The 21,281-nt window shown below is 40.9% G+C and overlaps 1 protein-coding gene across 3 annotated transcripts in view; it reads right to left on the reverse strand.

Annotated features, from left to right (window-relative positions):
• The window catches only part of METTL6 (methyltransferase 6, methylcytidine), a 42,258-nt gene that overhangs the window by 16,885 nt on the left and 4,092 nt on the right, over nucleotides 1-21,281 (reverse strand). The window contains exons 5-7 of one of the 3 annotated variants that reach the window (XM_037890333.2): nucleotides 20,194-20,364; nucleotides 18,504-18,645; nucleotides 13,951-15,429 (exon numbers count right to left, since the gene is read on the reverse strand). In XM_037890333.2, coding sequence (XP_037746261.1) covers nucleotides 15,281-15,429; nucleotides 18,504-18,645; nucleotides 20,194-20,364 — 462 coding nt within the window. In that variant the 3' untranslated portion in view covers nucleotides 13,951-15,280. Of the gene's footprint in view, nucleotides 1-13,950; nucleotides 15,430-18,503; nucleotides 18,646-20,193; nucleotides 20,365-21,281 lie in introns of those variants that run through there. The other 2 variants (XM_043540843.1, XM_043540844.1) reach the window with 2 other exon arrangements.

A 21,281-nucleotide genomic window follows, 5' to 3' on the forward strand; every position in this document is an offset into this window, starting at 1 on the left:
TAACTTATCTCTGCTCCTCCCCCACCTCCCCTTTGTCACTAGCCCTTTGGTTTTTTCCACCCCCCCGATTTTTTTTTTACTCCCCTCCCCCTCAGAATGTCAGGTTGTCCAAGGGGCACCTGTAGGCTTCATTCAGGCTCCTTGTGCTGCGTTTGGGGAGGGACTAGGTCTGCCTGCTGCTGCTTGCATTCAGTGTATCTGCACGGCAGCTCACACCTGCCCTTAGGCCTTGCATGCCTGTCCCTGCTGTTCCTTCCAGTAGCAGCCCTGTTCCGAAGCAGACCCCTACTCACGAGCTGCCATTTAATAATTCCCCCAATATTTTGATCAAAGAATTTAACAGTGCCATGGTTCACAGCAGCATTTCTAAGTTACATGAGCAGGAGCTATCTGGCTTGTGGAACTTACACTGGTTATATCTGAGTGCTTGAAAATTCCTTGAACCATAGTTATTGGTGTGACTTATACTGTCTTGACTCTGCTGTACACTCTGACGTTCTCTTACTGTTAATAGCTTTGAGCACATAAACGTGTGCAAGGTGGCACACCTCGAAACAAGTGAAAACACCACCCCCTTCCCTCCTGAGTATACATGGTAAATACAGACAAGATCCAACAGTCAAAACCAAAAAAGGATAAGGGCAGAGACTGTATCTTCCTATGTGTTCAGAAGGAGAGAGACAGGAGAAAGCTTTCAATAAGATCCTGTTGTCATTCAATAGCCACATAATAGGCACATATTGATGGTTCCATGTATGTGTTTTAATTAACTAGTTACCAAGCCACTTCCTGTTCCTAATTCAAATCCCTCCTAAAACCTCACTCCTGCCATGCCTCCTATGAGAAGTGAATTAGGTTTTCAGCGGATATTCCATGCACAAGGAATAACGTCGAAGAAGGGATGGAGGCATCAATGGTTGAAGGAAACTAAGACACAATCCTACAGTGAACTGTGTAGGCAGCCCTCTTTATCCATGTGCAGCCCCATTAAAGTCAGTGTGTGTCCATATGGACCCAGGGATTCATTAGCAGAGTTCATTAGAAGACCAGGGCCTAAGAGCACATTGAGACCAGTTTAAATGCCTGAAGAGAGGGTGGTGGGTCGAAAGTCCAGATTAAAGCAGTATGTTGGGGCTAGGTGACATAGGGTCTGGAATGTAAGAACAGACTGCTTGAAGTTGATACCCAGCTTAATGGAGAGCCAGTGGAGGTTGTTACTAGAGCCCTGCAAATCTGTGGATAGCCGCAGATGCAGCTATCCACAGGTCATGTTTGCGGATCGGCTGCAGATACAAATTTTGTATCCACACAGGGTTCTCATTGTTACCGCTAATGTAAGAAAACTCCTACTGGCAATGTTTGTGCTTAATACAGAAAGGATTAAAATTAAACTAAATTTAATTAAACTAAAAATAAAGAACTAAAATCAAACACATGTTGAAGAAAGATATAATGAGCAGCAATTAACACTGTTTGGTGAAGTCATTTCCTCCTCCACCTCCTCTTTGCAAATGAGACTTCAGCACAGTTGGAACTTGGAACAGTGAAGGCAGCGTTTTGCCAGAACATTTGTCCATAGAATTGATCCTCTTTAATTTCTTCCACTCTTATTTATCATTCAAGCTGCAGTAGCACCAACAAACCCTGTGTAAAGCTGGGCTCCATTGGATTAAGTGCTGCGTAAACATAGTGGTAAACAAGATCTCTGTCCCAAACAGTTTGCAGCCTAACAAAACAAAAACCAAAACAATGTAAGGAATGGGGAAAGGAATAGAACATACAAGGGAATGGCGAGCAAGGTGGTGACTGGGAAAAGTCTAGTTGCATGTTGTTTGTGTTATTACGGAGCAGACTGTCCTCATTTCATGGGGCCTAAGGGGTGGTGGTGACAGTGCTGGGTAGACACAACACAAGCCGCTGCTGGTGAACACTCTTGAAGGCTGGCCTCCTCTCCTTTACATGAAGGCTTTTTCTCCCACTGGTACTAGGAAAGAGGAAGAGGATGAAAGGATACAGTGCAGCACAGAGAAGGGACAGCAAGGCTGGCATCAGGCAGCATTTGGGGAGTGGGTGACAGGAGGAAGTTGAAGCAAAAAAGTCAATTGGCAGACAAAAGAATATCTAGTCCAAATTGTAGCATATAGTCTGTTGATACCCAGGGGATCTGAAGGGATGCAGGAGGCTCCAGGTAGAGAAGTGGACATATTTGAAACTTGATGTCCCCTCCAGCTCATCTATGGATACAGGAACCAGGAGTCTAGGCTAGAGCTCACTGTGATATTCCTCAGGGTACAATCAGGACTGTTGAATAGTTGTGTCCCCTTAATTCTCCAACTTGGGGTGCCTTTTACACTGCTTTGCTGTTTCTATTTCCCTTACCCGAAATAAGCAAACAGAAAACAAACTCTAACCCTTTTTTTAAACTGTTTCCAGCCACCACACTTGAGACTCACTTAAAATCACTATACCAGTGCTTAAAGTATAACCTTCATTCAAAACAACTAGCTGCACATATAGCCTGCTCGCTGTGCCACTGGGACATTCCCCAGGGTACAATCTGGACTGTAGAACAGCTGTGTCCCTTCCATTCTCCACCTAGGGTGCCTTTTACACTGCTTTGCTGCGTGATCAGCTACGTCTGGCCTGTTCACTAGCATGCAAATCACTCCCAGCTGAACGATGCGTGCTCTAGCGTGTCTCTCCTGAATTATATTGCAGAGTGACACCAGCAATTTCTCAGTCTAGTTTGTCCCCAGAAATGTGCGTCTTGTACTGCTCAGCTCTTTCCTGCTGCGCAGTACAAGCTCATAGAAAGTCTGTCATTTCGTGAATAGAAAATGATATGCACAAACCCTGTTATCTCAAATAGAGGTCTCCCATCACTTCAATGCAAACAAACACTGGTTTAGATAAAACGAGTTTATTAAACCACAGAAAGACAGATTATAAGTGATTACAAGTAATCGGGCCTAAAAGAATTGGTTACAAAGAAATAAAAAGGTAAAATGCAAACTAATACCTAACTTATCAGGTATCAGAGTGGTAGCCATGTTACTCTGGATCTGTAACAGCAGCAAAGAGTCCTGTGGCACCTTATAGACTAACAGATGTATAGGAGCATAAGCTTTCATGGGTGAATACCCACTTCATCAGATGCATGTAGTGGAAATTTCCAGAGGCAGGTAAAAATATGCAAGCAAGAATCAGGCTAGGGATAATGAGGTTAGTTCAATCAGGGAGGATGAGGCCCTCTTCTAGCAGCTGAGGTGTGAACACAAAGGGAGGACAAACTGCTTTTGTAGTTGGCTACCATTCACAGTCTTTGTTTAATCCTGAGCTGATGGTGTCAAATTTGCAAATGAACTGAAGCTTGGCAGTTTCTCTTTGAAGTCTGGTCCTGAAGTTATTTTGCTGCAGGATGGTTACCTTTAAATCTGCTATTGTGTGTCCGGGGAGATTGAAGTATTCTCCTACAGGTTTTTGTATATTGCCATTCCTAATATCTGATTTGTGTCCATTTATCCTTTTTTGTAGGGACTGTCCAGTTTGGCAGATGTACATAGCAGAGGGGCATTGCTGGCACACGATGGTGTATATTACATTGGTGGACGTGCAGGTGAATGAACCGGTGGTGGTGTGGCTGATCTGGTTAGGTCCTGTGATGGTGTCACTGGTGTAGATATGTGGGCAGAGTTGGCATCAAGGTTTGTTGCATGGATTGGTTCCTGAGTTAGAGTTACTATGGTGCGGTGTGTAGTTGCTGGTGAGAATATGCTTCAAGTTGGCGGGTTGTCTGTGGGTGAGAACTGACCTGCCTTCCAAGGCCTGTGAAAGTGAGGGATCGTTGTCCAGGATGAGTTGTAGATCACTGATGATGTGTTGGAGAGGTTTTAGCTGAGGACTATATGTGATGGCCAGGGGGGTTTTGTTGGTTTCTTTCTTGGGTTTGTCTTGCAGCAGGAGGCTTCTGGGTACATGTCTGGCTCTGTTGATCAGTTTCCTTATTTCCTCGTGCAGGTATCGTAGTTTTGAGAATGCTTGGGGAAGATCTTGTAGGTATTGGTCTCTGTCTGAGGGGTTGGAGCAAATGTGGTTGTACCTCAGCGCTTGGCTGTAGACAATGGATCATGCGGTGTGTCCGGAATGGAAGCTGGAGGCATGAAGGTAGGCACAGCAGTCAGTGGGTCTTTGGTATAGGATGGTGTTAACGTGACCGTCACTTATTTGCACCATGGTGTTTAGGAAATGGACCTCCCGTGTAGATTGGACCAGGCTGAGGTTGATGATGGGGTGGAAACTGTTGAAATTGTGGTGAAATTCTTCCAGGGTTTCCTTCCCATGGATCCAGATGAAGAAGAGGTAATCAATATAGTGTAGGTAGAGAAGGGGCGTGAGTGGACGAAAGCTGAGGAAGCGTTGTTCCAGGTCAGCCATAAAAATGTTGGCATATTGTGGGGCCATGTGGGTGCCTATAGCAGTGCCACTGGTCTGGAGGTATAGATGGTCATCAAATTTGAAATAATTGTGCATGAGGATAAAGTTAAGTGACTGCAAAGCAAAGATTTCTCTCATCACACATTTACAGCAGTCTGGCTGGATCTTTCAGCAAGGACCACTTCCCCAGTTCAATAATGCCCCTTTTGTCTTTCAAACATTGTTGATGCTGTAAGTAAAGATGAGAGGAGAGAGATGACTTGTGTCCTCTGTTCTTCCTTCTTATAGCATTTCTTTTCTCTGAGAATCATCTCCAGCTGGGGTTCAGGTGACAGCAAGTCTGTCTGCAAAGATGTAAATTTCTCATGCACACCCTTCTTGCTGCCAAATAATGGCTGCTTAACCAGGTTCATTTGATTATGCTGACACTTGGCTGAGGTGCTGACTAGCCTTTTGTCCCTGAGGAACTGGTTTGGGCTGCTTGCCCAGATGTGGAATGTGTTTTAGTAACATCATACAGTAGAATCTTATAAACTTAAAATGCTTGGCAATGTTGTATGTATCAGGACAATAATGATCAGTGAATTATGAGTTTTCAAATGATACCTCACAAGGCATACTTTACACAAAATTTATTTTAATTTTGTAAAAGTGCTGAACATAAGGGTATAGTCTGTCACACTCACCCCTTGCCCCACTGCTAGGAACAGACTCTTGATTTCAGGGCTGGTGCTATCATAGGAGCTCCTGCTTTCCCTCCCTCAGCCCATCTTGTATTCAGATGGGAGCGTTTTTAAATGATGTATTTAATTTTGACCACAGCTGTTTCAGAATAAACAAGTTAGTGAGATGGCTGTGGTGGATACATGAGGAAGTGGCTGCCTGACTGCTTTAACCACAGAAAGGAAATCAACACTGAATCACAGTAGTCTGGGGAGCAAGGAGATTTTCACTATGCCCCAGAGTGCTAACAACAGAATGTTAAAACAAACCCCTGTAAATGCACTCACACTTCTCCCTAGCCAGTATACTCTTCTTCAAATGGTACTACAGAAATGTGCTGTGTAAAGGCCCAGTCCTGTAAGGTGCCACTAACTTCGTTGGGAGCTGATGGCACTCTGCACTTCGTAAGATACCACCCTTGGTGAATAAGTTGATGGCTAGATAGTGCTTCTAGCACACAGCCGGATGGAAGGAGTAGTATGTAGACAGACTGCCTCAGGGGACTACCAAGAGGCATTGTGCTTCAGAGAGGTTGCATAGGATGGAGAAGGGAATGCTTTGTGACACTGCTGTATAGGGTACAGCATTCTGCCCCTTGCACAGCCAGTCAGCTCCATTCACCCATGCATAGGTGGGGGAGGGGGAAAAGGAGCAATGGCTCCGTCTACTCCCCACCTATGTGTCACTCAGTCACTGCTGAGGGAAGCACCTGGAGCTCAGCTTCCATGCTCTCCTGGGCACTGCATTTCAATCCAAACAGCCTTTCCCCCCAAGCCCTCTGATGGAAAAGGGATGAGGGGGAATCCTCACCCTCGGCGTAGGTGACCGCAAAAGGCCAGGACACAATCTAGCCCTAAATGCTAGAAGGGGGAAAATGGTGAGAAAGAAGATTGGAAGGCACCACTACTACAAATCTAGTCACCTGCCAGTGCAGTAATGGAAAGTTTACAATATTAAAAACTAGAAAGAATTCTTGCCTAAGACGCTACTGAGCCAACTTTATATGTCGCTATTAAAGCTGCTATGAAAGGTTTATGCTAACACCACAGTATTTAATAATACTGCAAGCTACCTATAGGTAAAAGCCGTTTTACCCTCCTCTTCCTCCTCCTTCCATTGAAGTGAGGAGGGTTTGTTAAAGGTGACAAGATGGAGATTAGTATAGTACAGGAAGTCATAAAATCGCAAACTGAACTACAGCTGTGCTCAGTGTAATTAACATACAAGATACAGCATATCCAATAGTGCACATCCTTTGTAGCTCTGGCTGAGTGACCGACTGATGGAGGAGCACCTCATCTATAAAACACAATGAGTATGAAGAAAATGGAACAATTCGTTTTTAAAATGTACCTGTGTTTTTGGAGAGGAGGGAGGTATTAAGCAATGTGTTGTGAAGCTTAGAGACAAAGTATCTTACAGTAGTGCAGTTTCTAGGGTAACAATTTAATAAAAATCAAATGAGAGAACATTAAACAGCTAATTGTCAGTGCAACATATTACTGCCTCACAGCTACAGGAAACAATTAGCAGCACAGCTGCCATTCACAGTAATAGGAATTTCACCTTATCCTGCCTTTGCATCATGCTAAGATGTTCCCCCTAATTAGCATGCAAGCAGCTGGCCCTCTTCTTGAAGTAACTCCTAATTTTCCCTTCTTTCTTCAAGATCCAAGAGCTATTTAAAAAGGAAACAAAGGTTTAATGGCACATGAGAAAGGCCATAGGCCCACCCGTGTATAAATCATTAAGCTAACCATGGGGAAAAAATTACGTGGAGGTTTACTGTTAAGCTTTAAAAGGAAGGTAGCACTGATAAGTATCTACTGCCACCTTGTGAGCAAAATGTCAAACACCTATTCCTTTCTCTTTCAAGTCAACTTCCTTTTAATGTAACTCTTCCTTTCCTCTAATTTTATTTTTGCACAGGTAAGCAACCATGCTGATGGACTCTGCATCTCTGGGTATTGAGAACAAAAAATGTGAAAATGAGCTGCCTTCCCAGTGGGCCAGTTAGAGACTTGTCAAATAGTTTGATTTCACATCTTTGTATTGAAGGCAGCCTTGGGGCATAATTTTACATAGCCACCTAGGGGGCCAGTGATTTAGTGTTTTGTTCTCTCCACTGCAAGGTATCCTAATACAAAATATATTGTGTGTTAAGTGAAGATATTTCTGACATAATAAAATGAACAGAAACATTTTTTAAAGGTTTATTATTTTTAAACTAACAGCTGAAAGCCTGTGCTGTCGCATGGATGTGGCAGCTGGGCAAGTAATCCACCCTTTGTGCAGTCTCTCTCATACAACCAATGAAAGTGTTGCATGCAAGTTATCTGTAGCATGAAGGCGGGGAGTGGTTGAGTTGCCTCTGATGTCACAAAGGTCTAGGACTCCTAGCATGGCATAGACACATGCCTTACTGTACCTGTACAAGTGTAATTCATAAAATCAAAAAAGCAGAGAACTTCAAAACTGAAATGTTTGAACCTGGTGATATTCTAAACAAAAAGAGCTCTCAATCATGCATATAGCTGTTTCCATCACTTTGTACTGACTATACAGACATTCTAGGCAACAGAGTGACAATCCTGGATTCGTATTGTATAGATAAATAGCTCTTTTGTGGCTGGACTTTAAACAATAGTATAAAATAGGGTTGTACTAAAAAACACAGTATTGCCAAAAGGTTTATGCTATGAAGCCAGCAAACTGCCAGGCTGCAGCAATTACAGGATAAGCCATTATCCTGTAATCCTCTCCACTTTTCCCTACTGATGCTATGAGGATCAGAGTCACTGAGCTGCAATGATGGGTGGGACTGGGCTTAGGAGCAGTTCAGGGTTGCCAATCATCATATTTGGTACTTTTCTTCAAGCCCCAGCTTCTGGAGTCATGTGATTATGAGAATCTTGGCTTCCATTTAAAGAAAAACATTTTTAGCACTCATGGTTATAGAGAAGAGCTTATAAACTCCAAGGGCTCAAAATGCAGAAGGCACATAAAACCCCCAAAATGTATTATTTTTAAAAAACACACGATTTGGAGAGGTCTGATTCACTAGTTTGAATGATTGGGGTTGATGACATGAGCAGTGCCTCCTTTCCCTTCTTCCCCAACCTCTGAGGATCAGCAAAGGAGGGATATGTCAGAACTGTCATAGCTATGAGCCAATTCATACTTCAATGTGCTGTATACTGGTAACCAACGCTGATGCCTGAGCTTTGCGTAAAAGCTGCAAGCTGGGGGCTGTCCTTGCTCTCAGTTAAGTCAATTGAAATGTTACCATTCACTTCAACAGAGGCAGGATCAGAATCAGGTCCCTCAAAATCATTTTGGGTTTGTTTTTTTTGCTTTCTGGACCTAGAAAAAATTTGTCACACACTCAGATTGCCTATTTCCTTATTGATCTAGCTTTTCATTTGCTTTTTCAACACACTACACTAAACTTTAAAAAAAAAAATTTACAGTTGTGGCAGTAGCCATTTCAGGAAAAAGATTACATGACTTCATAAATAACCATCTAGCTCTCACATAGCAGTTTTCATCCATAGATCTCAATGCACTTCACAAAGGAAGCAAGTATCACTATCCCCATTTTATAGATAGAAAACTGAGGCACAGAGGGATTAAATGACCTGACCAAAAAGTCATCCAGCAGGCCAGTAGCAGAGGTGGGGCTAGAACCCAGGTCTCTTGCATCTTACTGGTAACAAATGTATTAGCCATATTTCTCTTCACCAGTGCTTCCTTTTCACTGTAGCAGAGGACATGCTCAGTGACAAGAAGAAGTGCCTTGTGATTAAGGCATTGGATAGGAACTCAGATCAGGATTTGAGTACCACTACTGCTACCAACCACTTGATAATTAGGACAAGTTATTTAATTTGTGTCTCAATTCCCCATCTGTAAAATGGGGATAATATTACTTTTCTCCCACCCTTTATCAGTTTTTTGCATTTAAACTGTAAGAGCTTTATGGGAGTCACTGTCTTGCACTGTGTGTTTGTATAGCACATAAAACAATGGAGCCCCACTTGGCTGGCATCTATACATACCATGTATTGGTGCAGAGAGGAACCAAGTTTTTATTTAAAAGCTTTACATTATTTTCTTCTAAACAGTTTTTAACAGCGTAGGTTTTTTGTAGCTGCTACAAGTCTGGTGACATGAAAAAGAATCAAGCTCCCACTAAGTGTGACATCATCATAAATCTTCAGATTAAATTATTTTCCCAGACCACCAGCTTGAAGTTAAGATTTCAATAAAAACCTCAGAAGTTACTGTTGTTTTTTTTTTACTTCAGTTGCACTACAGTCCCATATATATATATACACACACACACGGCATCACAGCTCTTTTATACAGCCGAGAACACCAGCAGCTCTTCTTTGCAACCAAGCACCATACACAAATTGAAGTCCAGAGGCTGACTACAAGAAAATAAAATTCTGCATGCACTGAGACTTGGGACACTCGGCAGACTGTGGTTAAATACCTCTAATCCTTCGACCAGTCCATGAATATCCCTAAGAGATTAGGCTGCAGAGGGCAAGTGAACGAGCTCTCCTTCCGCCAACCCCAAACACCTTTGTTATTGTGAATTACACCTCTTTTAAAGAGCTAAGTATGCCTCCCAAGAACCCTTCCTTCACTAGCTGTTCACCAAACAGACTCCTTCTGGTATCCAGGTCATCTTCCCAGATCGCTCCTCTCGGCGGCCAATTCTTAATTAAGACTGATCATCTCTGTTGCCAAGGCTGTGTTGGAGTGCTTGCTCACTACACCCCTGTAGAAGCAGAGAGCTCATGTCTCTCACAAGGCAGTGTATTTTCTACTACAGTATTTTGAAAAGCTACATCATAGGTAGGGTGAGGCCAAATATATGGAGATGTTTATTTTTGTGTGCTATTACAGACTAATAGTGCGCAGCCACCTCCTGAGTGCCTCCTCATGGCCACAGGTCACTCTGGAGTGCCCTGCTCTGTTTCTCCCACTTTTCAGGGCCCTTTAAGAGTTCATAGGTCATTCAAACAATCACGTTTCTTTAGTCCTCTTTTACAAACTGTCCCTCTAGGCCCCCAACTCTAATTCAGTGTCTCTCTCTCTCTCCAGATTAATCCCAAAACAACACAAAGCACAAACTCACACAGTCTTCATCCCAGCTGGCCTTTACAGCCTCTCCCAGGCCTCCCTGCCTGGAGAGCTTTCTCCCACTCTCCTGTTACTTCTGTTTTTGCCCTGCTGAATCAGGGCCCTACAGAAGCCTTCTTGCTCCCTACAGCATCTACAGACACAGCTGCAGTACCCCGAGGCTGCCCCCTTTTACTGCAACTTCCTGCTCTTCTTAGCCTGAAAGCACCTGATTCAATCCAGGTGTGACTCATCCTGTAATCAGGGCTATTTTAGCTCCAGGCTTGCCAGCCCATGTTGCATAGGCCTACTTAGTCCTTTCATGAGAACCATACCAGGCTGACCATTTACCATACAGGGTGTACTGAGAGTTGAAAGTTAGTGCACAAATGAATACCAAATAAGTGGAAGGTTATTTGGCTGAAGCCAAATAATGGATAGATCCATAAATGAAAGATAAAAGTATTACATTTGCCACTTCATTGATGTTACTAAAAATACCAACATATTTGGTACTAACAATTTATACAAATATAACACCAGAAAGTCTATGTAAGTTGAAACTATTATGCTGTCGTCCAATCTGTTTTAAACACAACCAAGAAAACATTTTCTGCTAAAAGCCACTGAGTAGGCTAGTTACTTTATCTTTGCAAAATACAGTCTCTGTGCCTCTGTACAGCCCAGACTCATTGCCTGCCTTTGTTCTAATGAATGTGCTAACAGTAGAAATGGAGAGAGCCAACATGTACTTACGCCTTGAATCAACTGCACCTCTGAGAGGCCCAGATCTTTTTGCAGAATATGTAACTGTGAAGTCATTGCACTAAAGTGCTTGAAATTGCTCACAATTATTCTTCTTAACAACAAGCATAATCAGACAACTCATTTGCTGGAAAACCCATCGTGTATGCATAACTGCACTGAACGAAGGAAAACCAGTCAACAATGGAAAATTCTGCTTTCCAAAATGTCTTGCACATATTAGCAGCGGTATCACGGACCATCATTTGCACATAAAATGGTATAATTATCTGTGTCTGCAGCATTTTTTAAGCCAGTCTTGTTTTGGAACCTACATGGCTTCCTTCAGAAGATTCACTACGTAGAAGAACAATTCATTTTAGTTGCGTGTTATCCAGCATCCAGAAAATACTATCTCTTCTGGGTTCTTACAGAAGTCCAAATATCTGTGGTAAATTAATTTTTTTTTCCTCGTTATTTATTTTCTTGCAAACTTTCAGGTACACATCAGGAATAACTCTTCCAGTAAAATACTTTGTTGGTGGTATCCCATATCTCCAATATGTTCAAATGCATGAACTTAACATTCCAAACAACAGAAAAAGGTTGTCAGGTCTAATCATTTCCCTGATTTCATGGTGAAACCAAGCCTGCATCTTTTCCCACACATTGGCATATGGTTTACTGACATTTGTAGATGTAGAACATTGAGTTAATTACATTTTCAGGCCAATATCAATAGCTTTTATGTTGTTTCCATTCAAGCTGTGCACATTCAGTAGGGGGTTGAGCACACTGATAATTGCTGAACACGAAAGTACCACTGTGTTTGCAGAATCACAGGACAGCACAAGGGAACCCAACCTATCAACAGTCTTTTAGTTCCCAAGGTTAACACAAAGCCTGCTATTATGGGCCTGTTTTCTCCTTCGAATGGTTATTTTTCTAATTGTTTTCTGTTTTAAATTTTGCCTGAAACAGATCTAGCCAGGAGCACCTCACTGGACAAGTTTAAGCAAACTAGATCAAGCAGCCCATTGAGCTTAATGGGGACAGGAAGGAAGTCATCTCCACATAATCAGGTCAACTAAACAGCAGCCCTGCTTGACTGACAAGAACTCGAGTAGCAAGATGAACAACACATGCTCATTAAAAGTGCTGCATAACAATTTCTCAGCATGATAGGTGACTAGGATACCATGGAGATAGATTTTAAAATCCTGTTACACACCTTACCCTCATTCCTTTCTCCCCTCCCCAGGGACAATTCTTCAAAGAAGACAGGATTCTAATGTGTGAGCTGCAGTTAAGGTAGGTTATTATTATTATTATAATTTAAATATGAAGACTTCTAATGGTTTTGGGTTCAAAGAAATATCCAGAATTCTAGATGCTGGTCCAGAAGTATGGAGGCCCATAAGCAAGGCCCTATGATCATCCGTTTCAAATAAGCGCCAACAAAAGGGGCTCTCTACCTACATATCTCTTCTGGGGGGAGAGGAAGGCAGTGGTTTACTACCCACACCCATTGTCTTTAACTGAGGAAAGCATGCTTATCCCCACCTCCAGCACCTGCAGGGAGCATTTCCACTTTCCTCCTTTTTGCAGAGTTGGACTTTTCCCCTCTTTCTTTGTCCCATTCATCACCAGATGGGGTCAGGGGGACCTCAAGGTTTCTCCCTGCTGTCTGTAGGTGGGAAAGGTTAGGCTTCTTCCACTGTATACTACTCCACCCTCCCTGTGTGCTCCAATCCCCACTGCAAACCTGGTCACCATGAAATAACTGGCAGGCATTTCTCCTCTCCTCCCTAATTACATGAAAGGTAGATGACCCATGCTACAGCAAGCAAGGGCTAGAGTAGGTAAATACCTCCTCCCTCTGGGACAAACAGAACCACAATGCTAATGGAATTCGTAGAACAAACCCACCCTGATTTTGGGATGTGCTATGGGCTAAGATCAGCTTCTCCTTCCTTTCAACCATTTGGAGAACAGGATGATGACAAAACTGCCACACTGGTTCACCCAAGGACAGCATTGAATGGATACCTCAAACAATATTAAATTTCAGAGCAGTGTGAATCAGGCATTGGTTACAGTCTTGTGTAAACCTCAGGGAAAGGAGATTATCCTTTTGCAACATGGATTGTCTAGGGGACCTAGACATCACTTGAGGACTACGGTACCATTCAGAGGACTTTGTAACCTTCTGGGTTAAACAATCACCAGTCATCTCACTGGGCAAGATATCAACTTCCTGGCTTTCCCTGCCAGCAGCGATTGAATTCTGGGGTGGTGAAGGGTCAATATCTCTTTCAACACTGCTCAGAGAAGAGACTCCAGATTCCCTTTCAAGACTCAGAAGTCCTGTGACATTCAAAATGCCTTTTAAAGCAACTGAGGCATGTGATTCTTGGCTCTTTAACTCACAAAGATTAGGCCAGGGTATGTGAAGGGAAAAAGCCCAGAGGTCTCCCCCCCCTTCATTCTTCTTGGCCATTCCCTAACATTATGTAATAGCCAAGTGCTTGTCTGCAAAAAGCATCCACTGTTCTTAACAGGACAGCATTAGCCTCAGCCTCTCTGAAAAGGGAAAAGGGGGGGGGTGTCATATCAGTCACCCTTGAAACTTTTTGAGAAATGGACAAACGCTCACACTGCACTCATGTCAAAGCAGCACTGATGGTCTCACTAACTAACAACCTCACCAGGCCATCAACTGATGGGGCCTTGAGGCTCAATTGCTTTGTTAGTGGGTCAGAGGTCTATAGCTTTACTAATTTTTGGGGTGGAAGCAGGAAAGAAACGGATACCTGTAAAAGAAATGGACATAAATTAGAAGTAGTGTTTCTTCCTGATATTTCTAACTTGTCATTGTAAGATGTAGCCAAACAAAACAAACAAACAAGACAATGGTCCGTGTCAGGTCACATGTTTTACTGAGGCAATGGTTTTGTGCTCCCCCTTAAGTTCCAGGAAGTCTCTCTTTGCTGGAAGAAAGAAGAAGCATATATAAAAATAGTGATCACGCTTTAAACTAAGGTTCCATTCAGAAATAGCTTATAAATGATTAATAGATGTCTTAAGAAATAGTTCAAATTGCTACAGATGACTATTTTCATAACAACAGTATTTTGGCTAACTTCTCACACATGGAGAGTCTGTCCATTTCTCTTCTTAACACCGGATATAAATTAGGTGTAGACGCCCTATATGCACTGAAAGGAGAATAAACCCCTATAACTTAAAAAAACAAAACAAAAAAAAAAACGAGGAGTCCTTATGGCACCTTAGAGACTAACTAATATATTTAGGCATAAGCTTTCGTGGGCTATAACCCACTTCATCAGATGCATGGAGTGAAAAATACAGTAGGCAAGTATAAATACACAGCACATGAAAAGATGGGAGTTGCCTTACCAAGTGGAGGGTCAGTGCTATCGAGGCCAATTCAATTAGGGGATGTAGCCCATTTCTCAACAGAGGGGAAATTACTTTTTGTACTGCTAACAAGGCCAATTCAATCACAGTAGATGTGGCCCATTCACAACAGTTGAGAAGAAGGTGTGAGTATCAACAGAGGGAAAATTATTTTCTGTACTGACCCAGCCACTCCCAGTCTTTATTCAGGCCCAATTTGATGGTGTCAAGTTTGCAAATTAATTCCAGTGAGAAACTGCAGAACTGAAGTCTGTTTAGCCCTTATTATAAAAATGAATATCAAACAAAAAGTGTTCATTAGCAGAAATATAAAATAGTTTTAATATGAAAGAGAAGGGGACACAACACTAATCCATTCTTGCAACTAGTGGAAACATTGGCTTATAATTAACATTTAGCCTGTTTATGCTCAACAACATACTTTCCTTAATGAAAATTACAATCCTACGCAAAATGCTTGGAGAATTATTTAAAAACAGACTGTCTTATTTACACATTTTTATATTAAAATCACACAAGAGCACACAATGGTGCACAGAATTTACTTTAAAAAGGGGAGATTTAGACACTCAAAGAGGTTGATTGTATATATGTACCTTTATCCTATCTTAAAATTGTATTCTAATAGTCACTCTCATCTTCTATACCCAAGGATTAAAAACAACAGAAGGTTTTGGAAAACATGACTCTGTCATTCTGGTTTAGCAGACTCCAGGACTGTACAGCCAAGGAAAAACACCACACTAGATTTCCCCCCCTCACCACCCTATTTAAACAAGCATTTCTGTGGTTCATTAGCAAATACTCATGCTTCACTTAGAGGCTTTCGAAATTTGCTCTGAAGAAAAACCCTTGGAACACGCAGGCCTTCTTTCCTATTCACAGTTTCTCGCAGCACATACTCATTGACCACTTGCTCATATCCTACAGCCTTAAAGAGATGAGACAAGAACTCTACAAGGGAGAAAGATGAAAGGTGGTGTTACTAAAAATTAGTTTCGACTGTTTTTAAGCACTAGTGAGCATTTTTACAAGCATTTGTTTTTAACTACTTAATTACATCCACTTTCATGAAAGTCACAAAGGGTTCAAACTTGCAAGTTGCTCTGTGCAGACAGACACCGACACTTGCACTGAGCCCTATGAGGCTCTGCTTTCATGCAGAGCAGCTTGCAGGACTGGGGCTTTAAACTGGTAACACAATCTGTTTCCCAAATTGTGTACATTTATCCTTTTAAATTGAAAGTTTTCCCATTCCTCTTCTGAATCACTATGAAATTATTTTCACATTGTATAGCGGGCCAGCACAAAGCCAATGCATCATCTTAAGTCCTGCTTCAAACCCACTTACAAGATTTCAGTGGTGGATTGGCCTTGCTCTCTACAGAGGGGCAAATATGCCAAGTTCCCACATTGTAGTTAAACAGAAAAAAAAAGTAAGGTGGCACACTGAAAATGTTGATACTACGCCTCTACAGTTCAAACTTGCTTTCCGTATACACATAGGAAGAAACCTTAGTGAAGTATTTCTTTCCCTGGAGGAGCGAGCGAGGCCTAGGAGACAGGACATTGGACTGGAAGTCAGAAGACCTGGCTCTGCCGCTGACCTGCTGTGTGATCTTGGGCGAGCCATTTCTCCTCTGTTTACCCTCACACCTTTCTTTATCTGTTCTACCTAATTAGATTGTAAACTCTCCATAGCAGAAATTGTTGCTCATTGTCGTTTGTACAGTGCAAGAAATACAAGCTACTGAAATATAAATAATAGATACTGCTAGGGTGACCAGATGTCCCAATTTTATAGGGACAGCCCCAATTTTGGGGTCTTTTTCTTATATAGGCTCCTATTACCCCCAACCCTCTGTCCCAATTTTTCACATTTGCTGTAAGGTCACCCTGGATACTGCCACCCTAGGACAACTTCACTGTAATGAAATCAGGCTATGAGTAAGATATACACACTCACTCCTCTACTAATTAAAAATAATTTGGGGGAGTGAAAAAATTAGTTCTCTGAGAAGGTGAGAAACTGATAATCCTGTTTGAGCCAGATATCTATCCCTTTCAAAAAGGAACAATCACTATCTGCATTTGCTCCTCCTTTCGCCTCTCTCTTTCATCTGTTTAATTTCTCTCCGCTGAAAATAAGGAGGAACGTAGCACCTCCTGACTGGCAAGCTCCTCCATGAGCCACCACCAAGTGGTCACAAAGCACATTTTGCTGCACTAGACAATATGTTTTGCCTATCAAACTCCTGGAAAAACAAATTTGTTAGATCACAGTTAAACTCAACAGACCATTTTGGAGAGAACTGACACTGGTGAATGATATTTTAAGAGTCATTCGCTACTATCGCACAATATACAGGTTGTTTTCATATCACCACAAGAAAATGAGACAGCAGGTAATAACAGAATCTTCAAAATTCAAGGAAAAAAACCTCACTAAGAATTCCCATCCAAAACACTCAACTGTGATATCTCATTCTCCAAATACCTAACAAGGGATTGAATTCAAATTTCCATTTCTAGGCTGGGTCCCCCAGTCCTTCCCTCCAACAGCAGAGCTCAGTTTGCTACAATTACCAGTATAAGTGGAACTAAACAAGCTATTTGATGAACAAAACTGACCCTAGGAATGCTTGGGTTAAGTTGCATAGCTGCTTGCATTATTTATCTTAAATTTAATTAATATCCTTTAAAGAACAGAAGCATCTCAAAAATGATCAATGGAATTAGCTTTTATTTTTAAATATGAGCAGCAACTAGGTAATCGACTACGTCATGAAATATAAAAATTATTTACTTGGCTCCAAATTGGGCTCCAAAAGACTTTCAATGTTTGATTTTGCTTTAAAGAAGAAAAAAAAAAATTTCTTTCACGTAGCCCCATAATTAATACAGGGAAGTATTTGTTCTCTAGTGTTCAGTGAGCAAAACTGGGAGTCAAGAGACCAGAGTTACAATCCCAGTTTTGTACAAGACTTTGGGCAAATTGCTTAATTTCTCTGTGCTTCAGTTTTCCTATCCATAAAGTTGGGACATTTACCTTCTTTTGTAAAGCATTCTGAGATCCCTCAATGAAAGACTATATACAGTAGAACCTCAGAGTTACGAACACCAGAATTACGAACTGACCAGCCAACCACACACCTCATTTGGAACCAGAACTATACGATCAGGCAGCAGCAGAGACCAAAAAAAGAAGCAAATACAGTACAGTACTGTGGTACACACAAACCACTAAAAAAAAAAAAAGCAGTATTTTTCTTCTGGTTAATAAAGTTTCAAAGCTGTATTAAGTCAATGTTCAGTTGTAAACTTTTGAAAGAACCATAACGTTCTGTTCAGAGTTATGAACGACCTCCACTCCTGAGGTGTTCATAACTCTGAGGTGCTACTGTAAGTATTGTTAATGTCATAAGATGATGATAATGAAATGCTTTTAAAAGTTATCTTTACTAAAATGTAGAGCTGGCTGAACTTGGAAATAATCTACCAGAAGAGACAGCAGTCACAACTAGTCAAATTATTAGCACAGTGTTACCTCAATGAAAGCTTGTAGAAGTTTTCCTTCATTCCAGTCATACCTTTGCTTCAAAGCCCACTGACTTCAATGGGTTTTAAATCAGGCTTCATACATGTAAGAACATTGCAATAAAACTATTATGGGATAACTGCATCCCTTAGTTGCTTAGCGATGTAGGAGACCAAATCTTTTCCGAAGCATTTTTCTCTTTCTTTCAGAGTATTGATCTGAATGAGGCCACTGCAGCTAACAAGTTCTAAACCTATAATGCTGTGGCCTCATCATGATGGTACATATAGGTAGTTCTGTCAACAGATCAAATTACTCCTTCAGTCCTGCCACTTTTATAAAACAAACATATACAGCTGGAAAACAAATTACACCAAGGTTTCATAGTTCATATATGTAACAAGCAACCCTTAAAGGCATAGCAGCGATTCACTGAAGCAAGTTTAAACAAAAAACTTGCAGAGAAAAAAGTTTCTATTAAATATCTTACCATCAGTAAAGAAATATGATCTTGTCCCATCTTGTCTAACATAAAAGTTTTCTCCAAGTTTGCTGCCAGATTTAAACCTAAGCATTGCATGATCATGGAGCCCGTAGTCTCGAAATAAGACACATTTGCCTGGTTTTAATATCTGCCAGATAAAATTCAGATATATCAGTAAAGTGGACATAACAAAATTATTTAAAGGAGAGCGAACATTTGTGGCTTGTAAATTTCTGCAGAAGTGAACAAATGGATTAAATGAGCTAAGCCATCTTCACAAAGAAAACAGTAATTAGCCTCTGTCCCATTTGAGCTAAGAAATAAATCTCTATTTTAGAAAACAAACTCTGAAGTATATCAAAACCTAACCTTTATTAGTCAGAGTATAGCTGATGTGATACAGTAAATATCCTATAATACAAAAATCCAAATACGAACTGCAAATAAAAATAATGTAAGTTTGAACCTTTCTTCCCAATCAGTAGCCAATTATTTTTGGACAACAGTTATCTCAAAGTAGTTGTGCATTTATCAGCTCTTCATTTTAGTGCCTGCTCCTGCAGGATGCTGAGTTTCAACCCTCAATCAGAGTTGAAAAATCTCAGCACTTCACAGGAGGAGACGCTAATGCTCCTCCTCTACTTCTTGTTTGAAGCCTAAGACCCCAGTCCCACACAGACTTATGTACATGCTTAACTCTGTATACTGTGTGTAGTCCCACTGATTTCAATGGGACTACTCACCATGTGTAAAGTTAAGCACATATGTTAGTGTTATCATCAGGATCAGGGCCTTAGTCACTATCAACATAACACACTACCATAGAAACTTTAAATTCAGATAAAGGAAAAATAATGGTACTTAGTTCTCATTAAAAACAACTGACAACACTGCATTTTGTTTTAGTGTGTTAAGGTGCTCGGTATAGATAAAAATGGTAACAAAAACCAAGAGAAAATAATGCTGGGAACCTAGAGAAAGCATTGTTTATCTCTGATCTGACTTTCAGCCAATCAGCTGATTTCCTTTTTATAAAAACAAGTCATAATAGCATTTTCTTAATGGGTATTTCTTAAAAAGGCAAAAAGTCATGCTGTAAAAATGGCATCATGTGGTTCCATGTGCTCCGTCTCAAGGACCATACAGCAAATCTGCTTAGGTTACTTGCAAAAAAGATTCTTCTAACAGCCAGTCCTACAGCAATTTAGATGTCATATTATCAACATGAAAAATTTTGTAACATGAATTTAGATATGTTGATGATGCACAAGCCACAGGAGAATCCAGGGCACTCACTCAGAACTAACAGAAGAAAAATGTAGTCAAAACTTATTTTAGTCCCCATAGTAAGCAAATGTGACTGAATTCATTTAGGGAGTAAAGTACTAACTAAGGAGGTGCCATTTTCACATAAAGAAAAGGAGTACTTGTGGCACCTTAGAGACTAACCAATTTATTTGAGCATAAGCTTTCGTGAATTACTGTAGCTCACGAAAGCTTATGCTCAAATAAATTGGTTAGTCTCTAAGGTGCCACAAGTACTCCTTTTCTCTTTGCGAATACAGACTAACACGGCTGTTACTCTGAAACCTGTCATTTTCACATAGTTTCTTTTCAGAGTGGAATCGTATTCTTGAGTAAAAAAAGACCAAACCTCCTCCCCCCCAAAACTGTTAAGTTATACTTACATATTTACCTTATAAATATTTTGCAAGGCAAGGTGCATCTTGTCAGGGTGAATGGCAGAAAGCACAAATATTAATGTGACAACATCCACAGAATCTGCTGGTATATTTTCCAGAAGGTCATCTTTGGTCAGATCACATTGGAATACTTTACATCTCTCAATATTATATAAAGCGTTCTTCTATGGAGTGAAAAGATGTTGCTTTAGTTGAAAAGTAACAGCATTCGCTATAAAATTATAAAAGACAAAATTGTATTTTGTGATTTTTATTTTTTTTTAAACTGGGAGCACAACAAAAGGAAACAGAACTACAAAAGTGCATTCACTCCAAGCTTTCTGTTTACTCAAGTCCATAGTCACACAATGGTCTACACTAGGAAATGATGTTGGTATAACTTTGTTGGCTCAGGGATGTGGAACATCCACACCCTTGAGTGATGGAGTTATACTAACCTACCCCCAGTGTAGACAGTGCTATGTTGACAGGAAGGCTTCTCCTATCAACATATCGACCAACTCTTGGGAAGGTGGAGTACCTAAGCTGATGGGAGAAGCTCTCCTGTTGCCATAGATAGCGTCTTCACTAAGCACTACAGTGTCACTGGAGTGCTGTGTCACTATTTCTGAGGGAACTCTGTTCCAAAAAATTAAAAATTCTGCACACAATATTTTAAAATTCTGCATATTTTGTCAAAATAACACAATTACACCAGCGGTCCCGGGGCTGGAGGTAGGATCCAGGGACTGGGTTCATTATAGCCAAAGGTTTGTTAGGCATTCTAGCAAGGGTGTAATTATTGTATAAAAAATTAATTAATTAGTATAAACATGCTATCTATCTGTTTATAATAGGTCTTCAAATTTTCTTGAAAAGATCCTCTCAGTTTTTGTTTTCAAGATCACTCTGGTTGTCCCTCCTCCTTCCTTGCAAAGGATGTCACAGCTGAGTTAATGTCCCAAATCAAATTTGTGTTGTATTGTGTTGTTTGCCAGGACATAGATACGTTGGGGGGGAAGGAGTGGGGAGGAAAAGGACTTTCTTTGCTGAATCAGTCTATTATTCTCATTGACCAAACTTAACTTTTAGGAAATATCTA

This window comes from Chelonia mydas, chromosome 2 (assembly GCF_015237465.2).
Source record: "Chelonia mydas isolate rCheMyd1 chromosome 2, rCheMyd1.pri.v2, whole genome shotgun sequence".
NCBI lineage: Eukaryota > Metazoa > Chordata > Testudines > Cheloniidae > Chelonia > Chelonia mydas.